This window comes from Mobula hypostoma, chromosome 5, assembly GCF_963921235.1.
Source record: "Mobula hypostoma chromosome 5, sMobHyp1.1, whole genome shotgun sequence".
Taxonomy (NCBI): domain Eukaryota; kingdom Metazoa; phylum Chordata; class Chondrichthyes; order Myliobatiformes; family Myliobatidae; genus Mobula; species Mobula hypostoma.
In genome coordinates this window covers 2,031,040-2,055,827 of record NC_086101.1, presented here as the reverse complement: position 1 = coordinate 2,055,827, position 24,788 = coordinate 2,031,040, and the positions used below count along the sequence as shown (strand labels likewise).

At 43.4% G+C, this 24,788-nt stretch overlaps 1 protein-coding gene across 2 annotated transcripts in view; it reads right to left on the bottom strand.

Moving 5' to 3' along the window:
- Positions 1-24,788, bottom strand: part of daxx (death-domain associated protein) — a 51,881-nt gene that overhangs the window by 8,083 nt on the left and 19,010 nt on the right. The window contains exon 5 of one of the 2 annotated variants that reach the window (XM_063047854.1): positions 14,074-14,239. In XM_063047854.1, the coding sequence (XP_062903924.1) occupies positions 14,074-14,239 (166 nt within the window). Of the gene's footprint in view, positions 1-14,058; positions 14,240-24,788 lie in introns of both variants that reach the window. The other variant, XM_063047853.1, reaches the window with a different exon arrangement.

Sequence of the window (24,788 nt, the reverse complement as noted above, 5' to 3'; positions counted from 1 at the left end):
CGGTGCTGGATCGAAGGGCCGAATGGCCTACTCCTGCACCTATTGTCTATATGCAAAAGGCAGAGTGAGAATAAAGGGAGCAATCTGCTTGGCTGCTGGTGACTAGTGGTGTTCTACAGGGGATGGTCTTGGGACCGATTCTTTTCATGATATTTGTCAATGATAACAGTATTGATGGCTTTGTGGCCAGGTTTGCAGACAGTACAGTTAGGTGGATGGCAGGTAGTTTTGAGGAAGTGAGGAAGTAGGGAAAATGGACAAATTAGGAGAATGAGCAATGAAGTGGCAAACAGAATATAGTGTCAGTAAGTGTATGGTCATGTGCTTTGCTATAAGTAATAAAAGCATAGACCATTTTCTAAACGGGGAGAAAATCCAAAAAACTGAGGTGCAAAGGGACTTGGGATCCTCACGCAGGACTTCCTAAAAGTTAATTTCCAGGTTGAGTATGCAGTGATTTTTATAAACGACCTCGATAAGGACATAAGTTTGCTGATGACACAAAAGTTGGGGGTGTTGTGATAGGCTGGAGGGTTACAAAAGGACATCAATAGGATTCAGAACTGGGCTGAGAAGTGGCAGATGGAGTTTAACCCAGATAAGTGTGAAGTGGTTCATTTCCGTAGCACACATTTGAAGACAGAACATAATACTAATGGTATGAATCTTGGCAGTGTGGAGGATCAGCGAGACCTCGGGGACACTCAAAGCTGCTGTGCAGGTTGACGGTGTTGTTAAGAAGGCTTATTGTGTGATGGCCTTCATCAACAACGAGACTGAGTTCAAGAGCTGTGAGGTAATGTTACAGCTACATAAGCCCTTAGTTAGACTCCACTCGAAGTGCTGTGTTCAGTTCTTTATTACAGGAAGGATGTGGATACTATAGAGAGAGTGCAGAAGAGATCTACAAGGACGTTGCCTGGATTGGAGAGCAAGCCTTATGAGAATAGGCTGAGTGAACTTGGCCTTTTCCCTTTCGAGACAAAAGATGAGAGGTGACCTGAATAAGACGATGAGAGGCACTGAACATGTGGATAGCCAGAGGGTTTTTCCTCATTCCAGAAATGTGCTGTAGATTTCCGATTCTATGTCCTATGGACACAGACCCCAAGAAGAGTAGAATATAAAAGCAGGAATGCAATACTGATGCTTTATTGGTGAAGCCTTACCTGGAGTACCGTGAGCAGTTTTGGACCCCTTATTTAAGAAAATATGTGCTAGCACTGGAGAGAGTTCAGAGGAGGCTCATGAGAATGACTCCGGGAAGGAAAGGCTTATCATATAAGACCATAAGGGAGCAGAATTAGGCCACCTGGCCCATCAAGCCTGTCCCGCCATTTACTCATGGCTGATCCTTTTATTTTCTCCTCCTCAACCCCAGTTCCTGCCTTCTCCCCATAACCTTTGACATCATGTCCAATCAAGAAGCCATCAATCTCCGCCTTAAATACACCCAACGACCTGGCCTTCACAGCTGCACGTGGTAACAAATTCCACATTCACCACTATTTGGCTAAAGAAATTTCTCCACATCTGTTTAGAAAGGGCGCCCCTCTATCCTGAGGTTGTGCCTTCTTGTCCTAGATTCTTCCACCATGGGAAACATCCTTTCCACATCTACTCTGTCTCGGCCTTTTAACATTTGAAAGATTTCAATGAGATCCTCCCCCATCCTTCTGAATTCCAGCAAGTACAGACCCAAAGCCATCAAACATTCCTCATATGATACCCTTTCATTCCTGGAAGCATCCTTGTGAACCTTCTCTGGACCCTCTCCAATGCCAGTACATCTCTTCTAAGATGAGGAGCCCAAAACTGATCACAATATTCAAGCTGAGGCCTCACCAGTGCCTCAGAAAGTCTCAGCATCACATCCCTGCTCTTGTATTCTAGACCTCTTGAAATGAATGCTAACATGGCATTTGCCTTCCTCACCACTGACTCAACCTACAAGTTAACCTGCTCAAGGACTCCCAAGTCCCTCTGCATCTCAGATTCCTGGGTTTTCTCCCCGTTTAGAAAATAGTCTGCAACTTATTTCTACTACCAAAGTGCATGACCATGCACTTTCCAACATTGTATTTCATTTGCCACTTTCTTGCCCATTCTCCTAATCTGTCTAAGTCCTTCTGCTTCCTACCTGTTTCTTCATCAATACCTGCCCCCTCCACCAATCTTCGTATCATCTACAAACCTGGCAACAAAGCCATCTACTCCATCATCTAAATCATTGATATACAACATAAAAAGAAGTGGTCCCAACATCGACCCCTGAGGAACACCACTAGTCACTGGCAGCCAACCAGAAAAGGATCCTTTTATTCCCACTCACTGCCTCCTACCAATCAGCCAATGCTTTACCCATGTTAGTAACTTTCCTTTAATACCATGGGCTCTTAACGTGGTAAGCACCTTGTCAAAGGCCTTCTAAAAGACCAAATATACAACATCCACTGCATCCCCTTTATCTATCTGACTTGTAATCTCCTCAAAGAATGTGGAGCGTTTGAGGGAACCAGGCCTTTATTCACTTGCATTTGGTGGGGGGGGGGCAATATCTCATTGAAACCCTTTGAAAGTGAAAGGTGTAGATAAAGTGGATGTTGAGAGGATGTTTCCTGTTGTGCTGAGTCTAGGAACAGAGGGCACAGCCTTGGAATAGAGGGACGTTGCTTCAGAATGGAGAAGAGCAGGAAATTCTTTAGCCAGAGGGTGGTGAATCAGTGGAATCTGTTGCCACAAGTTGTTGTGGAGGCCAGATGTATTTAATGCTGAGTTTGATAGGTTTTTAATTAGTCAGGGTATGAAAGGTTACAGGGAGAAGGCAGGAGACTGCAGCTGAGGGGGAAATGGATCAGCCATGAGGAAATGGCAAAGCAAACTTGATGAGCCGAATGCCTTCATCCTGGTCCAATGTCTTATAGTCTTTTGTAAACCATGTTTTAATTCAGAAACAAAGGTTCTGAACTTAAAGAGGGGTAACTTTGAAGGTATGAGACGTGAATTAGCTAAGATAGACTGGCAAATGACACTTAAAGGGTTGACAGTGGATATGCAATGGCAAGCATTTAAAGATTGCATGGATGAACTACAACAATTGTTCATCCCAGTTTGGCAAAAGAATAAATCAAGGAAGGTAGTGCACCCGTGGCTGACAAGAGAAATTAGGGATAGTATCAATTCCAAAGAAGAAGCATACAAATTAGCCAGAGAAAGTGGCTCACCTGAGGACTGGGAGAAATTCAGAGTTCAGCAGAGGAGGACAAAGGGCTTAATTAGGAAGGGGAAAAAAGATTATGAGAGAAAACTGGCAGGGAACATAAAAATGGACTGTAAAAGCTTTTATAGATATGTAAAAAGGAAAAGACTGGTAAAGACAAATGTAGGTCCCCTACAGACAGAAACAGGTGAATTGATTATGGGGAGCAAGGACATGGCAGACCAATTGAATAATTACTTTGGTTCTGTCTTCACTAAGGAGGACATAAATAATCTTCCAGAAATAGTAAGGGACAGAGGGTCCAGTGAGATGGAGGAACTGAGTGAAATACATGTTAGTAGGGAAGTGGTGTTAGGTAAATTGAAGGGATTGAAGGCAGATAAATCCCCAGGGCCAGATGGTCTGCATCCTAGAGTGCTTAAGGAAGTAGCCCAGGAAATAGTGGATGCATTAATGATAATTTTTCAAAACTCGTTAGATTCTGGACTAGTTCCTGAGGATTGGAGGGTGGCTAATGTAACCCCACTTTTTAAAAAAGGAGGGAGAGAGAAACCGGGGAATTATAGACCGGTTAGCCTAACGTCGGTGGTGGGGAAACTGCTGGAGTCAGTTATCAAGGATGTGATAACAGCACATTTGGAAAGCGGTGAAATGATCGGACAAAGTCAGCATGGATTTGTGAAAGGAAAATCATGTCTGACGAATCTCATAGAATTTTTTGAGGATGTAACTAGTAGAGTGGATAGGGGAGAACCAGTGGATGTGGTATATTTGGATTTTCAAAAGGCTTTTGACAAGGTCCCACACAGGAGATTAGTGTGCAAACTTAAAGCACACGGTATTGGGGGTAAGGTATTGGTGTGGGTGGAGAATTGGTTAGCAGACAGGAAGCAAAGAGTGGGAATAAATGGGACCTTTTCAGAATGGCAGGCGGTGACTAAGTGGGGTACCGCAAGGCTCAGTGCTGGGACCCCAGTTGTTTACAATATATATTAATGACTTGGATGAGGGAATTAAATGCAGCATCTCCAAGTTTGCGGATGACACGAAGCTGGGTGGCAGTGTTAGCAGTGAGGAGGATGCTAAGAGGATGTAGGGTGACTTGGATAGGTTGGGTGAGTGGGCAAACTCATGGCAGATGCAATTTAATGTGGATAAATGTGAAGTTATCCACTTTGGTGGCAAAAATAGGAAAACAGATTATTATCTGAATGGTGGCCGATTAGGAAAAGGGGAGGTGCAACGAGACCTGGGTGTCATTATACACCAGTCATTGAAAGTGGGCATGCAGGTACAGCAGGCGGTGAAAAAGGCGAATGGTATGCTGGCATTTATAGCGAGAGGATTCGAGTACAGGAGCAGGGAGGTACTACTGCAGTTGTACAAGGCCTTGGTGAGACCACACCTGGAGTATTGTGTGCAGTTTTGGTCCCCTAATCTGAGGAAAGACATCTTTGCCATAGAGGGAGTACAAAGAAGGTTCACCAGATTGATTCCTGGGATGGCAGGACTTTCATATGAAGAAAGACTGGATGAACTGGGCTTGTACGCGTTGGAATTTAGAAGATTGAGGGGGGATCTGATTGAAACGTATAAGATCCTAAAGGGATTGGACAGGCTAGATGCAGGAAGATTGTTCCCGATGTTGGGGAAGTCCAGAACTAGGGGTCACAGTTTGAGGATAGAGCGGAAGCCTTTTAGGACCGAGATTAGGAAAAACTTCTTCACACAGAGAGTGGTGAATCTGTGGAATTCTCTGCCACAGGAAACTGTTGAGGCCAGTTCATTGGCTATGTTTAAGAGGGAGTTAGATATGGCCCCTGTGGCTACAGGGATCAGGGGGTATGGAGGGAAGGCTGGGGCGGGGTTCTGAGTTGGATGATCAGCCATGATCATAATAAATGGCGGTGCAGGCTCGAAGGGCCGAATGGCCTACTCCTGCACCTATTTTCTATGTTTCTATGTTTTACTCAGGGACCTTCTGGTTTTGCAAAGGGCACGTCATATCTCACTAATGTGTATTTTGATAGGTAACAAAGGCGATTGATGAAGGCACAGCTGCAGACGCTGCCTATGTTGATTTTAGGGAGTTTATCACAGTCTCTGATGGCACGAGTAACCAGAAGATGCATGGTCCATTACAACAGAAGGTGATTAATTATTGCCACAGATGCCTGTGGAGGCCAAGTCATCGGGTATATTTGAGGTGGAGGTAGATAGGGACTAGTTTAGTAAGGGCATCAAAGGTCTGGAGGGAAAAGCAGGAGAGAGGGGTTGAGAGAGAAAATAGAAGGGGTTGATTGAATGGCAGAGCAGACTCAATCGGACAAATGGTCTAATTCTGCTCATGTCATATGGTCTTGATGGCAAGGCCCTCAACAGTGTTGATGTACAGAGAGATCGTGGAGTCCAAGCTCATTGCTGCACAGGTTAAAAGGACGATGAAGGTGGTGTATTGCACTGTTTGCTTTCATTTGTCTAGCTGGGCCACATTTGGAGTATTGCATTCAGTTCAGATTGGATAGGTGTGCAGGCTTTAGAGAGTGTAGAACAGATTCACCAGCACTCGTGGGGCACCACAGGGACCAGCAGACCGTAAGATATCAGAGCAGAATTAGGCTATTTGACCCACTGAGTTTAATCTATCATAGCTGATTCAATCTCCTGCCTTTTCCCCGTATCTCTTCATGCCCTGACCAGTCGAGAAGCCATCAACCTCTGCCTTAAATATACAGTGGCATGCAAAAGTTTGGGCACCCCGGCCAAAATTTGTTACTGTGAATAGCTAAGCGAGTAAAAGACGAACTGATTTCCAAAAGGCATGAAGTTAAAGATGACACATTTCCTTAATATTTTAAGAAAATTTTATTTCCATCTTTTACAGTTTCAAAATAGCAAAAAAAGTAAAGTGCCCAAAGCAAAAGTTTGGGCACCCTGCTTGGCAGTACTTAGTAACACCCCCTTTGGCAAGTATTCACAGCTTGTAAACGCTTTTTGTAGCCAGCTAAGAGTCTTTCAATTCTTGTTTGGGGGATTTTCGCCCCTTCTTCTTTGCAAAAGGCTTCTAGTTCTGTGAGATTCTTGGGCCATCTTGCATGCACTGCTCTTTTGAGGTCTATCCACAGATTCTCGATGACGTTTAGGTCGGGGGACTGTGAGGGCCATGGCAAAACCTTCATCTTGCGCCTCTTGAGATAGTCCATTGTGGATTTTGAGGTGTGTTTAGGATCATTATCCTGTTGTAGAAGCCATCCTCTTTTCATCTTCGGCTTTTTTTTTACAGACGGTGTGATGTTTGCTTCCAGAACTTGCTGGTATTTAATTGAATTCATTCTCCAAAAAGTTCTATTTTAACTTCATCAGTCCACAGGACTTGTTTCCAAAATGCATCAGGCTTGTTTAGATGTTCCTTTGAGCCTTTTGAATAGAACTTTTTGGCCACAATCAGCAATGATCACAGGGGTAGATCGATCATGCTTTGGGCTTGTGTTGCAGCCAGTGGCACGGGGAACATTTACTGGTAGAGGGAAGAATGAATTCAAATAAATACCGGCAAATTCTGGAAGCAAACATCACACCGTCTGTAAAAAAGCCAAAGATGAAAAGAGGATGGCTTCTACAACAGGATAATGAACCTAAACACAGCTCAAAATCCACAATGGACTACCTCAAGAGGTGCAAGCTGAAGGTTTTGCCATGGCCCTCACAGTCCCCTGACCTAAACGTCATCGAAAATCTGTGGACAGACCTCAAAAGAGCAGTGCATGCAAGATGGCCCAAGAATCTCACAGAACTGGAAGTCTTTTGCAAGGAAGAATGGGTGAAAATCCCCCAAACAAGAATTGAAAGACTCTTAGCTGGCTACAAAAAGCATTTACAAGCTGTGAATACTTGCCAAAGGGGGTGTTACTAAGTACTGCCAAGCAGGGTGCCCAAACTTTTGCTTTGGGCACTTTACTTTTTTTGCTATTTTGAAACTGTAAAAGATGGAAATAAAAAAGTTTTCTTGCTTAAAAATATTAAGGGAATGTGTCATCTGTAACTTCATGCCTTTTGGAAATCAGTTCATCTTTTACTCGCTTAGCTATTCACAGTAACAGAAATTTTGGCCGGGGTGCCCAAACTTCTGCATGCCACTGTACATAAAGACGGTCTCCACAGCTGCCCGGGGCAAAGAATTCCACAGATTCACCACTATCTGGCTAAAGAAATTCCTCCTCTCCATTCGAAAAGGACGCCCCCTCTACTCTGAGGCTGTGTCCTCTGGTCCTACACTCTCCCACCACAGGCAACATCTCTCCACATCCACTCTGTCAAGGCCTTTCACCATTCGTAAGTTTCAATGAGGTCACCCTTCATTCTTCTGAACTCCAGTGAATACAGGCCCTGAGCCATATAGTTTTCATATAACAAGCAGTTTGTGAACCTTCTTTGAACACTCTCCAGTATCAGCACATCCTTTGTAAGATAAAGCAACGGGCCCAAACCTGCTCACAAAACTCCCAAGTGAGGTCTCACTACTGCTTTATAAAGTCCACCATTACATCCTTTCTTTTAGGCTCCAGTCCTTTGAAATGAATACTAACATCACATTTGCCTTCCTCTCCACCAACTGAACCTGCAAATTAACCTTTCGGGAACCCTGCATGAGGACCAAGCCCCTTTGTACCCCAGTTTTTTGCATTTTCTCTCCATTTAGAAAACAGTCTACCCTTTCATTTCTTCTACCAAAGCACATGACCATACACTTCCCAACACTGTATTCCATCTACCACTTCTTTGCCCATTTTCCCAATCTGTGTAAGTCCTTCTGCAGCCGCTCTACTTCCTCAAAACTACCTGCCCCACCAACTATCTTCATATCGTATGCAAACTTTACAACAAAGCCAGCAATTCTGCCATCTCACATAATGTAAAAAGAATCAGTCCCTACACAGGCTCCTGTAGAATACCAAACCAATAGTCACCGCAGCCAACCGGAAAGGGTGCCCTTTATTCCCACTCTTTGCCTCCTGACAACCAGACACTGCTTTTTCCACGCTAGCATCTTTCCTGTAATACCACAGGTTCTTAACTTGTTAAGCAGCCTCAAATGTGGCACCTTGTCAAAGGCCTTCTGAAAACACAAGTATATAACATCCACCAAATCTCCTTTGTCTATTCTAGGTGTTATTTTTCCAAAGAATCCCAACAGATTTGTCAGGCAAGATTTTCCCTTCACGAAACTATGCTGACTATGGCTTATTTTATCCTGTGCCTCCAAGTACCCCAAATCACCATCCTTAACAATCAACTCTAACATCTCAACCACTGAGGTTAGACCAACTGGCCTGTAGTTTCCTTTCTTCTACCTCTCTCCCTTCCTGAAGATCAGAGTGACATTTGTAATTTTCCAGTTTTCCAGAATCTAGTGATTCTTGAAAGATCATTACTAATACCTTCACTATTTCTTCATCCAACTCTTTGATAATCCTGGGGTGTACACAATCTGGACCAGGTGACTTATCTACTTTCAAACCGTTCAGTTTCCCAAGAACCTTCTCTCTAGTAATGGCAACTTCACACTTTATGCCCCGACACTCTAGAACTTCAGCCAGACTCATGCAAAGTATTTATTCTGTTCGTCCGCCATTCCACCCCCCCCCCATTACTACCTTTCCAGCATCGTGTTCCAGTGGTCCAATATCCACTCTCGCTTCTCTTTTACACTTCACGTATCTGAAGGAACTTTTTGTATCATCTTTAAATGTACTGGCAAGCTTACTTTTGTATTCCACCTCTTTCTTCTTAATGACTTTCTTTAGATGCCTACTGTTGGTTTTTAAAAGCTTCCCAATTCTCTAATGTCCCACTAGCTTTTGCTTTATTATATGCCCTCTCTTTGGGTTTAATGTTGGCGTTGACTTCTCATCAGCCACAGTTGTGTCTGCTTGCCTTCGGAATATATTTCTCTTTGGGATGTATATATCCTGTACATTCTGGCCAACACGTCTCTCATGCCCCTGTAATTCCCTATACTCCACTGTAATACAGATACAGTGGCATGCAAAAGTCTGGGCACCCCCGGTCAAAATTTCTGTTACTGTGAATAGTTAAGTGAGTAGAAGATGAATTGATCTCCAAAAGTCAAAAGTTAAAGTTGAAACATTCTTTTCAACATTTTAGGCAAGATTAGTGTTTATTATTTTTGTTTTGTACAATTTTAGAGTGAAAAAAAGGAAAGGAGCACCCAAGGGATTTGAGTTCTCATATAACTTTTACCAAGGTCACAGACCTTAATTAGTTTGTTAGGGCTATGGCTTGTTCACAGTCATCGTTAGGAAAGGCCAAGTGATGCAAATTTCAAAGCTTTATAAATATCCTGCTTCCTCTAACCTTGTCCCAACAATCAGCTGCCATAGGCTCCTCTAAGCAGATGCCTAGCACTCTGAAAATTAAAATAAACGATGCCCACAAAGCAGGAGAAAAGGCTATAAGAAGATAGCAAAGCGTATTCAGGTAGCCGTTTCTTCAGTTAGTAATGTAATTAAGAAATGGCAGTTAACAGGAACGGTGGAGGTCAAGTTGAGGTCTGGAAGACCAAGAAAACTTTCCAAGAGAACCGCTCATAGGATTGCTAAAAAGGCAAATCAAAACCCCCATTTGACTGCAAAAGACCTTCAGGAAGATTTAGCAGACTCTGGAGTGGTGGTTCACTGTTCTACTCTGCAGCGACACCTGCACAAATATGACCTTCATGGAAGAGTCATCAGAAGAAAACGTTTCCTCCGTCCTCATCACAAAATTCAGCGTCAGAAGTTTGCAAAGGAACATCTAAACAAGCCTGATGCATTCTGGAAACAAGTCCTGTGGACTGGTGAAGTTAAAATAGAACTTTTTGGCCGCAATGAGCAAAGGTATATTTGGAGAAAAAAGGGTGCAGAATTTCATGAAGAACCCCTCTCCGACTGTTAAGCATGGGGGTGGATCGATCATGCTTTGGGCTTGTGTTGCAGCCAGTGGCACAGGGAACATTTCACTGGTAGACGGAAGAATTAATTCAATTAAATATCAGCAAATTTTGGAAGCAAACATCACACAGTCTGTAAAAAAGCCGAAGATGAAAAGAGGATGGCTTCTACAACAGGATAATGATCCTAAACACACCTCAAAATCCACAATGGACTACCTCAAGAGGCGCAAGCTGAAGGTTTTGCCATGGCCTTCATAGTCCCCTGACCTAAACGTCATCGAGAATCTCTGGATAGACCTCAAAAGAGCAGTGCATGCAAGACGGCCCAAGAATCTCACAGAACTGGAAGCCTCTTGCAAGGAAGAATGGGCGAAAATCCCCCAAACAAGAATTGAAAGACTCTTAGCTGGCTACAAAAAGCATTTACAAGCTGTGATACTTGCCAAAGGGGGTGTTACTAAGTACTGCCAAGCAGGGTGCCCAAACTTTTGCTTTGGGCCCTTTTCCTTTTTTGTTATTTTGAAACTGTAAAAGACGGAAATAAAAAAGTAATCTTGCTTAAAATATTAAGGAAATGTGTCATCTTTAACTTTATGCCTTTTGGAAATCAGGTCATCTTTACTCGCTTAGCTACTCACAGTAACAGAAATTTTGATCAGGGGTGCTCTAACTTTTGCATAGAAACATAGAAAACCTACAGCACAATACAGGCCCTTTAGCTCACAATGCTGTGTCGAACATGTCCTTACTTTAGAAATTACCTAGGCCTACCCATAGCCCTCTATTTTTCTAAGCTCCATGTACCTAAGCACGAGTCTCTTAAAAGACCCTATTGCATCCTCCTCCACCACTGTCATTGGCAGCCCATTCCACGTACTCACCACTCTATGCCTAAAAAACTTACCCCTGACATCTCCTCTGTACCTACTTGCAAGCACGAGTGTCCTCTCATGCTAGCCATTTCAGCCCTGGGAGCCCTCTGACTATCTCCACGAACAATACCTCTCATCATTTTATACACCTCTGTCAGGTCACCTCTCATCCTCGGCTGCTCCAAGGAGAAAAAGCCAAATTGACTCAACCTATTCTCATAAGGCACGCTCCCCAATCCAGGCAATATCATTGTAACTTTCCTCCGCACTCTATCTCTATAGCATCCGTATCCTTCCCGTAGTGAGGTGACCAGAACTGAGCACAGTACTCCAAGTGACCAGGGTCCAATATAGCTGTAACATCATGAGGAATTCTGCAGATGCTGGAATTTCAAGCAACACACATAAAAGTTGCTGGTGAACGCAGCAGGCCAGGCAGCATCTCTAGGAAGCGGTACAGTGACGTTTCAGGCCAAGATCCTTCGTCAGGACTAACTGAAAGAAAAGCTAGTAAGAGATTTGAAAGTGGGAGGGGGAGGGGAGATCCGAAATGATAGGAGAAGACAGGAGGGGGAGAGATGGAGCCAAGAGCTGGACAGGTGATTAGCAAAAGGGATATGAGAGGATCATGGGACAGGAGGCCCAAGGTGAAGGAAAAGGGGGAGGAGGGAAGCCCAGAGGATGGGCAAGGGGTATAGTCAGAGGGACAGAGAGAGAAAAAGAATGTGTGTATATAAATAAATAAATAACGGATGGGGTACAAGGTACTTCACACTTCTCTGGGTTGAATAAGTGTAAGTATACAACATGCCACTGTATATCCGACTTTAGCTTGTCCTTCTCAAATTTCAGGGTAATTTCTATCATATTATAATCACTTGCCCCAAGGGTTCTTTTACCTTCAGCTCTCTCGTCAACTCTGGTTCATTACACAACACCCCACCCAATCCAGAGTAGCTGATCCCCTAGTGGGCTCAACTACGAGCTGCTCTAAGGCCATCTTGCAGGCATTCTAGAAATTTCCCATCTTGGGACCCAGCACCAACATGATTTTCCCAATCTACCTGCATACTGAAAACCCCCATGACCACTGTAACATTGCCCTTTTGGCATGCATTTTCTATCTCCCATTGTAATTTGTAGGTCATACCCTTACTACTGTTTGGGGGTCTGTATATAACTCCCACCACAGACTTTTTATCCTTGCCGTTCCTTAGCTCTATCACAACAATTCACCACCTTCCAATCCTGTATCATTTTTGTGAACCCCCTTTGAACCCTCGCCAGTGTCAGCACCATTTTTGTGAACCCCCTTTGAACCCTCGCCAGTGTCAGCACTTCCTTTCTAAGATCAGGGGCCCAAAACTGCTCAAATACTCGCTACCAGTGCTTTATAAAGCCTCAACATTACACCCTCGTTTTCACCTTGGGGCCTTTAACTATACTGATCTGGACGAAGATGAATGCACTGCGATCTGTTTTGCTGATGTGGGGAGTAACAAACTGGAAGGTGACACAAACCAGTGTTGAAAAGTTTTCATAGCTGGGAGAGTGGGCAGGAAGTTGGCAGCCGGAGTTTAGTGTGTGAGGTTTCTCATTTTGAAAGGAAACAGCAGCAGGTGAATGCAGATTTGGCAATCCTAATGCAGTAACCAAGCAGGTACAGACCATAATCATGGTTAAACAGCAAATCATTCCGCCCAGAGACCACCTCAACCGTCCTACAATAAAAAGCTCAACCCCTTGCCCTCCACCACGGTCAGCCCCAATTTAAAGCTCAGTCCCTCGCAGCCCACCACAAAATACAGCATAAGACCACAAGACATAGGAGCTAAATTAAGCTATTCAGCCCATCGACTCTGTTCCGCCATTCCATCATGGCTGATCCCACTCAACCCTATACACCTGCCTTCTCACCATATCCTTTGATGCCCTGATTGGTATAAAAATGATCAACTTTTGCCTTAACTATACCCACGGTTTGGCCTCCACCGCAATCTGTGGTAGAGCATTCCAAAGATATACTACTCTCCGGCTAAAAAAATTCCTCCTTACCTGTTCTTTAAAAAACCTTCAGATTTGAGGTTGTGCCCTCCAGTTCTGGATATCCCCACCATAGGAAACAACTTCTCCACATTCACCCCATTTAGTCCTTTCAACATCTAGTAGGTTTCAATGAGATTCCCCCCAATTTCTTCTACCAGTGAGTACAGATCCAAAGCTGCCAGACACTCCTATGTTAACCCCTTCATTCCCGGAATCATCCTCGTGAACAACCTCTGAGCTCTCGCCAATGACAACATATCCTTTCTGAGATATGGGTCCCAAAACTTTTGACAATAGTTCAAACGCAGCATGACTAATATCTTATAAAGGCTCCGCATTATCTCATTGCCTTTGTATTTTATATCCCTGGAAATAAATGCTAACATTACATTTGCCTTCTTTACCACAGATTTGACGTAAATTGACCTTCTGGGAGTCTTGCACGAGGACTCCCAAGTCCCTCTGCACCTCTGATGTTTGAACCTTCTCCCCATTCAGATATCCCGCTTGGTGGCGCAATAATATCAGCGCCGGACTCCGGAGCGAAGGTTCCCGAGTTCCAATCTAAGTCGGGTTGAGCGTCGAGCTGGCAACTCGGCCTCGTAAAAACAAGAATAGCTTGCTACGGACACGCCATCATGACGGTGCCCTGGTAACTCCACTGCCGAGTTAAGGGCTATTCTTCTTCTTCTTCCCATTTAGATAAGTCTGCACAATTGTTCCTTTTACCAAAATGCATTATCATACATTTCCCAACAGCGTTTTCCATCTGCCACTTTTTTGCCCACTCTAGCAGGAATTACTCAGCACTGGTACTTGCAAGAATCTGCTAGAGTACTCAGCACCAGGGAACACTGATCCTGTGTCTGACGCTGCCCGACTGACTGAATAACCGCAGCACTGCTTCTCACAACTCTCAGCACCAGCAACGAGGAGAAAGGATGGCAAACTGAATGAGGTTACTTTACCCTTTTGTGCCTTACAGGACTGGGCTGGGAGCTGGTGACCACGCTGACAAGAGGGGAATCGGCCTGGGTGGAATCGACGGTAGGAAGTGGGCTCTTCGCTCCGACAGAGGACGGTGCATTGTCTGTCAGCAGTTCCTCCGCCCCTTCATCAGACTCCATCACCTCAATCACCTCCACAATGCTGTTTTCAAGTAGACAAAAGCAGAAAAATTAGAACCAACCTTGTCAGCAGATGGTCAAAGGTCACTGTGAATGATGAAAACTTGCAGCAGTCTGACCAGCCTTTCGCAAATACGAGAAACTCTGCTGATGCTGGAAATCCAGAGTAACCCACACAAAATGCTGGAAGAACTCAGCAGGTCAGGGAACATCTATGGAGAGGAATAAACTGTTGGTGTTTCAGACCAAGACCCTTCATTAGGAGAGGAAGGGGTAAGGTGCCAGTATAAAAAGACTGGGGGGGGGGGGTGGTGAGATGGGAAGGAGGATAGCTAGGTGATGGGTGATGTGAGGAGGGAGTGTAATAAAGGGCTGGAGAGGAAGGAATCTGATAGGAGAGGCGTGTGGATCATGGGAGAAGGGGATGGGGGCAGGGGAATAGAAAAAGAGAGGAAGGGGAAGAGAATTTTTGGAAGTAGAATTACTGGAAGTAGAAATCGACATTCATGCCATCAAGTTAGAGGCTACTCAGACAAAATACGAAGTATTACTCCTCCACCCTGGTGGTGTTTCATTGTGGTCAAGAGGAGGCTGTGAACCAACATGGGAATCAGAATTCAGGCGTTTGGCCACCAGGAAGTCCTGCTTTTGGCAGATGGAGCGGAGGTGCATGACCAAGCAGTCCAACTCACCCAGGTAGAGGAGGCCACATCGGGAGCATGGGATCTCTGCAGATTTGCAGGTAGAGTTGCACACCTGGAGGGACTGTTTGGGGCCCTGAATGAAGGTAAGGGAGGAGGTGAATGGGCAGGTGTAGCACTTAGGCCATTTGCAGGGATTAGTGATGGAAGGGAGATTACTGGACAGGGATGAATAGATAAGGTAATCATGGGGGGAGTGATCTCTGTGAAAAACAGGGGATTGGGGAATGTTTGGTGGAAGGATCACTTTGGAGATAAGAATGGGGGGGGGGGTGCAATCTCATTGAAACCTAACAAATATTGAAAGGCTATGTGGAGAGGATGTTTCCTATAGTGGGGGAGCCTAAAATTAGAGGGCACAGCCTCATTTAGAACAGAGATGAGGAGAGATTTTAGGGGGGGGGGGGAAAAAAAAGAGGTCACCAGTGACAAATCCAGACATTGAAAGTTTTGAGAGGAGGTGATTTCACTCAGGTCCACTACCCGACTAGAAATGGCACAGGCCGCTACAGCGAGAAAGAAAATTGACCAGCGACCAATTGGGTTTGGGATTGATTAGCAAGAGCCAATCGATGGAATGCAGGGGCAGGCACTGCAGTTATCGTTTCTGTGGACACCTTGAGGCTTCAGTCAGAGAAAATAAAGGAAAGAAAAGCTCTAGGTTTTTTTTTTCCCTTCACTTCTTTATATCTGCTCAGCTAGCACAATAGAATGTGTATTTTGCATCAGCCTTCACAGTGGAAGATGTCTGCAGTGTACCAGACATTCAAGAGTGTCAGGGAAGTGAAGTTTGTATAGTGAAAATTATGACTGAGAAGGTGCTCAGGAAGCTTAATGGTCTGAGGGCAGAAAAATCTCCTGGACCTGATGGAATGCACCCTTGGGTTCTGAAGGAAGTAGCTGGAGAGACTGTGGAGGCATTAACGATAATCTTTCAAGAATTGACAGATACTGGCATTGTACCAGATGACTGGAAAATTGCAATTGTTACTCCACTATTTAAGGATGGGAGGCAGCAGAAAGGAAACTATAGATCTGTTAGCCTGACATTAGTGGTTGGGAGTTTGTTGGAATCAATTGTTAGGGATGAGATTACAGAGTACCTGGAGGCACATGACAAGATAGGCCAAAGCCAGCATGGTTTCCTGAAAGGAAAATCCTGCCTGACTAACCTACTGCAATTCTTTGAGGGAATTACAAGTAGGGTAGACAAAGGAGATGCAGTAGATGTGGTGTACTTGGATTTTCAGAAGGCCTTTGATAAGGTGCCACATATGAGGTTGCTAAGCAAGATAAGAGCACGTGGAATTACAGGGAAGTTACTAGCAAGGGTGGAGCATTGGCTGGTTAGCAGAAAACAAAGTGGCAATAAAGGGATCCTATTATGGCTGGCTGCCGGTAACCAGTGGAGTTCCACAGGGGTCGATGTTGGAACTGCTGCTTTTTACAATGTATGTCAATGATTCGGACTATGAGATTAATGGATTTGTGGCTAAATTTGCCGATGATACAACGATAGCTGGAGGAGCGGGTAGTGTTGAGGAAACAGAGATCCTGCGGAGACTTAGATAGTTTAGGGCAGTGGTCCCCAACCACCAGGCCGCAAGCATGTGCTACCGGGCCACGAGGAAACGATATGAGTCAGCAATACGAACCGATATGAGTCAGCTGCACCTTTCCACATTCCCTGTCACTCCCACTGATGAACTTGACTATGAGGTCTGCAAGAATATTGTCGATATTAAACCAGTCCGCAGTGCACAAAAGGTCGGGGACCCTTTGTTTAGGGGAATGGGTAAAGAAGTGGCAAATAAAATGCAATGTTGGAAAGTGTACGGTCATGCACTCTGGTGGAAGAAATAAATGGGCAGACTATTATTTAGATGGGGAGAGAATTCAAAATGCAGAGATGCAAGGGGACTTGGGAGTCCTTGTGCAAGATACCCTGAAGGTTAACCTCCGGGTTGAGTCAGTTGTGAAGAAGGCAAATGCAATGTTGGCATTCATTTCTAGAGGTACAGAATATAAGAGCAGGGATGCGATATTGAGGCTCTATAAGGCACTCGTGAGACCACACGGAGTATTGTGAGAGTTTTGGGCTCCTTATTTTAGAAAGGATATACTGACATGGGAGAGGGTTCAGAGAAGATTCACAAGAATGATTCCAGGAATGAAAGGGTTACCGTATGAGGAACGTCTGGCAATTCTTGGATTGTATTCCTTGGAGTTCAGTAAAATGAGGGGGGACCTCACAGAAACTGTGCCTGCCTGTTAATGGAGCAACTGCAATTTTGTGCTGCTCTTGGTTTTGTTTCTCTCGCCCTAGTTTAAACTTCAAATTTAAAATTTTTAGTTGCTGATTCTTGATGGAGAACAATATACGAGGAGTTGGAACAACTTGTCTGAACCTAGTGATAAAGGTAATGGGAAAGGAAAGATCTGATGAAATGCCACCATGGGCTGAAGATATGGTGCAGACACTGAATTCAATTAAAGATCAGAATGGATCAATTAAAGATCAACTGGAAAAGAATAGTAATGAAATGAAGTCATTTCTGGGAAAACTTAAAAGACTTGGAAACTCAAGTTGTTACACATGAAGAAGAATTGAAGTTAACTCAACATTTTCATATGATGTAATTTGACCTTTTCCAAACTTATTCTATTTATTTGTAATATTTGTTGAGAGGAACGGAGTCGTCGACACTAATGGTTCCTTTTTTTATGATATTACATAACAGCCCATGTTTTTTTAGTTCAGTTGATTAACACTGATTAGGTTAGTTTTTTTTGGGGGGGGGAGGCGGGGTTATATTTTTTATTTTCCTTTCCCTTTTTCATGATTTTTTTTAGATATTTTTCTTTGTTTCATATTGTTCATCTGCATCCTGGATGATTGGGAGTTTTAACATTTAAGTGCCAACTGGGCTTATATTTAACTATGTCAATTACAACAATGTATTCCCAATAACTTTATATCAATACTATGCTATGTTTATTATTATGAAACTAAAAAAAAGATTGAAAAAGAAAAAGAAAAAAAAGAAGATAACGAAGCAAAAATTATCTGAAGTTACAACTCGTTTGGAAAGATACCAAAATAAGATTATAGACCTGGAAACTAGGCCTCACCGGAGAGATATACGAATTGTTGGACTCCAAGGAGGAGTTGAAGATGGAGATTTAACTGCTTACTTTGGTAAGCTTTTTCATACTTTATTTCCTACTATATTATCAAAGCCGCCTACTATAGAAAGAGCACACAGAGCTTTTACGTTGAAATTTAAAGATCCAAATAGACCAAAGTCTGTTTTCATCATTTTAAAATTAAAGATCAAATAATGCAAGAAAACACAGTTTTTAGATTTATGGAATCCGAGCTCCCTTTTTATGATGATTATCCGAGGGAGGTAATGGAACGAAGATCAAGATATGCTCTGGTAATGAAACAAGGCATATGATAAGGAACTGTTTCCTCCTTTGCGTTACCCACAAGAATTAAAGTTTTTCCTTCCAACTCTCCTCCTCGTACATTTTTTGATCCAAAAGCAGCATTGGAGTTCGTTCAAACTATACCTGCCACCGTTACCAAATCAACTGACTGAAATTGGTTATTTGTATATTTTTGGCATTTCGGAAAGAAGATTTATGAAGGTTACTTGAATATTTTATTGAGAGACTAATAAAAGAAGATAAGGAGAGTTGTTCGTTATTGCATATTATTGTTCTTTTCTGAAAGAAGATTTATGGTTCAAGTTTAAATGGTTACTCAGACATTTGACTGAGAGAAAGAAAATAAAGGGACTTGTCCCTTTAACCTAATATTTGGTTTGATGTCTTTTATTTCTTTCTTAATTAATTAGTAGTTTTTCCTACTAATGGGGCTTTTTTAAAAAAAATATATTTAGGAGAGGGTTTAATTACTTATGTTATTATTAATTGGTATTTTTGGAAATTTAGTGTGGTTTAGCATGTTATTAATTTTTTCTCCTTTATTATAGCGTCTTATAATTAAATTTAAAGTTTTTTTTAAGAGACATAATGTTAAACCTAAAAAATGGCGCTGGTTTTTCTCTTTAAAAAATAGCATTATTATGCTGGAATGTAAACACTTTCCTTTGCTGAGAATTCATCGTTCCTTTCACAAGGTCAGTCATTTTTTTTTTAACTTGGGGGAGGGAGAGATAATCCTTTTAAAAATGTTTCTCCTGAACAGACAGAGCAGTCCCTGGCTTTGTATTCTATCTAGTCTGCTTCCCTTTTTCGGGCTTTTGGGAGGGGGGGAGGGGTTAGAGTTAGGAATTTTTTCCCACTGGGTGGTTCCAGAGCATGCGTGTTTTTTATGTGGTTGTATTCTTCATCGCCGCCATTTTTGATCATCCCGTATTGGTATGTGCTCTGTGCATGTGTAAAGTAGAATAAAATTATAGAAACATAGAAAATAGGTGCAGGAGTAGGCCATTCGGCCCTTCGAGCCTGCACCGCCATTTATTATGATCATGGCTGATCCTCCCACTCAGAACCCCGCCCCAGCCTTCCCTCCATACCCTCTGATCCCTTTAGCCACAAGGGCCATATCTAACTCCCTCTTAAATATAGCCAATGAACTGGCCTCAACTGTTTCCTGTGGCAGAGAATTCCACAGATTCACCACTCTCTGTGTGAAGAAGTTTTTCCTCATCTCGGTCCTAAAAGGCTTCCCCTCTATCCTCAAACTGTGGCCCCTCGTTCTGGACTTCCCCAACATCAGGAACAATCTTCCTGCATCTAACCTGTCCAATCCCTTTAGGATCTTATACGTTTCAATCAGATCCCCCCTCAATCTTCTAAATTCCAACGAGTACAAGCCCAGTTCATCCAGTCTTTCTTCATATGAAAGTCCTGCCATCCCAGGAATCAATCTGGTGAACCTTCTTTGTACTCCCTCTATGGCAAGGGTGTCTTTCCTCAGATTAGGGGACCAAAACTGCACACAATACTCCAGGTGTGGTCTCACCAAGGCCTTGTACAACTGCAGTAGTACCTCCCTGCTCCTGTACTTGAATCCTCTTGCTATAAATGCCAGCATACCATTCGCCTTTTTCACCGCCTGCTGTACCTGCATGCCCACTTTCAATGACTGGTGTATAATGACACCCAGGTCTCATTGCACCTCCCCTTTTCCTAATCGGCCACCATTCAGATAATAATCTGTTTTCCTATTTTTGCCACCAAAGTGGATAACTTCACATTTATCCACATTAAATTGCATCTGCCATGAATTTGCCCACTCACCCAACCTATCCAAGTCATCCTGCATCCTCTTAGCATCCTCCTCACAGCTAACACTGCCACCCAGCTTCGTGTCATCCGCAAACTTGGAGATGCTGCATTTAATTCCCTCATCCAAGTCATTAATATATATTGTAAACAACTGGGGTCCCAGCACTGAGCCTTGCGGTACCCCACTAGTCACCGCCTGCCATTCTGAAAAGGTCCCGTTTATTCCCACTCTTTGCTTCCTGTCTGCTAACCAATTCTCCACCCACACCAATACCTTACCCCCAATACCGTGTGCTTTAAGTTTGCACACTAATCTCCTGTGTGGGACCTTAACATAAGCCTTTTGAAAATCCAAGTTTTTGGATCATTGGGATGTGCTCTGTGCATGTGTAAAGTACAATAAAATTATAATATGGTATTTAAATGGATTAATGTAATAAATTGGAATATACGTGGTTGGCATCATCCATCAAACAAAAAAAGGACTTAAAGTTATTAACCAATTCCAATCTGATATAATTTTTGCTCAAGTGACACACCAGGGCGGGAGATCAAAATAGATTTTTTGGATGGTGGAAAGGTTTGCAGTTTCACTCCACTTCTCAGAGTAAGACTAAAGGCGTGTCCATCTTTATTAAATCTAATATATTTACTCAAGAGGATATTGAGTCAGATTCTAATGGTAGATTTTTAATTGTTAAAGGAGTGATCTGTAACAGAAAAGTTGTTTTGGTTAATTTGTATGGTCCTAATTTAGATTATTTTTTTTTAAAAAGGTATTTGCTTTACCGCTTGACTTAAATGAATATATGTTGATAATGGGTGGGGATTTTAACTGTTGTTTAAATCCTTTGATGGATAAGAACTTAACCAATCAGCAACTTCCAAATGTTAAAAGGCCTGAACAGATTAGATATGGCAAAGTTATTTCCCCATGGTAGGGTATTCTAGGACAAGGGAGCACGACTTTAGGATTCAGGACATCCAATTAGAACAGAGATGCGGAGAAATTACTTTAATCAGAGGGTGGTAAATCTGTTGAAGTTAGATAGTTACGTTCTTGATTAGAAAGGGTATCAAAGAGTATGGGGTGAAGGCAGGGGAGCGGGAATGACTGGAAGAGTTGGATCAGCCCATGACTGAATGGCGGGGCAGACTCAATGGGCCAAACGGCCTTCTTCTACTCCTATCTCTGATGGTCTTATGATCCTTTAGCCAAGTTTCAGAGATGGCCACAACTTCATACCTGCCAATCTGTAGCTGCATTTCAAGATTGCCCATTTTATTTCTTATGCTGTGTGCATTCAAATACAGTCCGCCCTCCTTATCTGCGAGTTCCGCATGCGTGAATTCAATCAACCACGAATCGAGAAAACCCAGAAGTGCTCTTCCAGCACTTGTTGTTCAAGTACGTAGACTTTTTTCTTGTCATTATTCCCTAAACAATGCAGTGTAACAACTATTTTACATAGCATTTACATTGTATTAGGTATTATAAGTAATCTAGAGATGATTTAAAGTATACGGGAGGATGTGCATAGGTTATCGTGAATCAGGATCAAAGAAAAAGTTCTCCTACTAAGTCAGTCAGAACAGGTACATCCGGTATTATTTAGCGTCAGTTAATCAAACGTTTGTCTTAGTATATAGTATATATTTTACCTTTCTATGCATATAAAACACTTAAGAAACGTATGTTTCAGCGCCGGTCTCGGGAATGGAAGTTCCCGCGTTCGATCCAGTGACAGATCGCTCCTGAGCGCACTCTTCATCCGTGCCGGGTTGATGTAAAGGATCAAAAACCCAAAACCCAATAATTAAACCACTGCGTCGCTTAGTAATAATTGTAGCTTTCATCGGGGCAGGGCCTTTCTCACTTTATCCTTTAAAATTGTTCTGATGGCTGACCGACTGTAGCCTAACGTTTTTCCAGTGACCGAAGATGTTTCGCCTCTTTCTGATCGCTTTATGATTTCCACTTTATTTTCAATTGTGATTGTGATTCATTTTCGTGAACAGAAACCCTGCGGATTCAGAGCTCTGCCGCCGGGTCCTAATGACCACTGCACTGAGACAGGTTAAATAAGGTCCGGGGTTCCGCTGGGTCCTAAGGTCCATCGCACTGAGACCGGCTGAATAAGGGACTTGAGCATCCACGTTTTTTGGTATCCGCGAGGGGTCCCGGAACCAATCCCTTGTGGATAAGGAGGGCCGACTACATAACACTTCCAGTCCAGTATTTGCTTTCTGTTTTAACTGCACCACGCCTCTATTGCCCTGTAACTCAATCCCACTGGCTGTAATTACGCCTCACCTCCAGCCTATCCTCTCTATAATCTCTGTTGCACGTTATCTTTGATTTATTTTTGTTTCCTCTTTATTCCCTTCCTCAGCCCTATCACTCCGGTTCCCATCCCTCTGCCAAATTAGTTTAAACCCTCCTGAACAACTCTATTAAACCTGCCTGCTGGGATATTGGACCCCTTTGGGTTCAGATGTAACCCATCATTTTTGTACAGGTCGTACCTCCCCCAGAAGAGGCCCCAATGATCCAGGAACCCGAAGCCCTGCCACTACACCAGTCTATGAGCCACGCATTAATACGGCTGATCATGCTATTCTTGCGCTCGTTAGTACATGGCATGGGCAGCAATCCCAAGATTACTTCCCGGAGACCCTGCTTTTCAGTTTCCTACCCAACTCCCTGAATTCTCTCTTCAGGACCTCCTCCCTTTTTCTTAAGGGATGTGGGAAAGCAGGGAGACCTCCAGTGTCCCTGACAACTACAACTGCCAGAAATGTATCCAGCTGCAGCTTCTAACAATCCGTGTTAAGGAGCTGGAATTGGGATTGGATTGGGTGTGGTGCAATGAACCAGAATCGATTAGGGAGCTTAGGGTAAAAGAACCCTTAGGAAGGAGCAAGTCATTATTGTATGATCAAATTCGCCCTGCAAGTTGAGAAGGTGAAGATGTATCAATATTACAGTGGAGTAAAGGGAATTACAGAGACATGAAAGAGGAGCTGGCCAAAATCGATAGATTGATTGGCAGAATGATTGCAGAACAGAGGTCGCTAGAATTTCTGGAAGCAAACCAGAAGGCACAGGATATACACATCCCAAAGGAAAGATGACACAAATTTGGTAATAAAAGAAGTCAAAGACAACATAAAAGCCAAAGAGAAGGCATACAATAGAACAAAAATTAATGGGAAGATAGAGGATTGGGAAGCTTTTAAAACCAACAGAAGACAACTCAGAGAATTGTTAAGGTCATCAGCATAGCTTGTCACACCAAGACAGCCAGCCACTCTAGTGCTGTTTGGTTGACGCTGAGCAGGTGAGTGTCAGCTAAATCAGGTGAGAGTGGGCAGTTGCGCAGAACGTGTTCAATGTTCTGCACCCTTTCGCCACACTCACAGGATTGGCTGGTCTTTAAACCCCGCTTCACCATATTATCTCCCGTCCTACAAACTCCCGCTCTCGCTCTGTTGAGAGTGCACCACTTCCGTCTGTCAAGCAGTGCCTCGTCTGGTAACATTCCTGTGGGGTCTTGCACTGTATTGTTTGGTGGGGTTCTGGCTTCTGTTTGTTGCCGGAGGTCAATCCTGTACGTCTGGGGGGATGTTCCGTGTGGTCGTTCCTCCACTGTAGCAAAGCTTTTCCTCGATTTTAGGCGGTTGGAAACTGGCACTTGATGATGTAGTGGGTGCCGTGGATCAGAGTTCTGTTTACCTTTTTCAATTTTTGTTGTAGTGTGTCTTGGGATCTCTGGGGGAGCAATGCCTGCAAGTCTGTAAATGATGTTAGTGGGTGTGGGGCGCAGTGTGCCCGTGATTATTCGGCAGGCTTCGTTAAGCAACAGGTCTATTTTCTTCACATGGGCTGATCTGCCCCACACAGGTGCACAGTATTCTGCAGGTGTAGAGCAGAGTGCTAGGGCAGTTGATCTAAGTGTGTGAGGATTAGCTCCCCATTTCGTGCCTGCAAGAGAGAACTGCGAGAGCCAACTTACCCTCAGAGTTTTTGGATGTGAGTGGCACAGGAGAGCGTCCTATCCAGTGACATGCCCAGGTAAACTGGAGTTGGATGGTGTTCGAGCTCCTTCCCACACCAGAAAATCTTGAGTTTCCGAGCTGCTTCTCGATTTCTCAGGTGGAATGCACACACTTGAGTTTTTGATGGATTTGGGTCCAGAGACCATTTTTCATAATACTGCTTCATTGCTTCGAGGACTGCTGTCAGTCGTACTTCAACTTCTTGGAAGGAGTTACCTTGTGTTGCTGTGCATAGGTCGTCTGCATAGATAAACGTGCGTGTGCTAGGAAAGGTTGGTTGGTCGTTTGTGTAGACATTAAATAGCAGAGGTGCCAGGACTGATCCCTGTGGTAGTCCATTCTTTTGTGGACACCACCTACTCTTAATTCCATTCTTTTCTACATAAAATCTACGATTTTCTTGGAGGCTTCTTATTACTTTGACTGTGGTTTAGTTCTTTAACATTTTAGATAATTTCAGAAGAAGGCCTCTGTAATTCACAGTGTCGTATGCTACTGTTAAGTCAACGAATACTGCCCCTGTAATTTGTCGCATTTCAAAGCCATCCT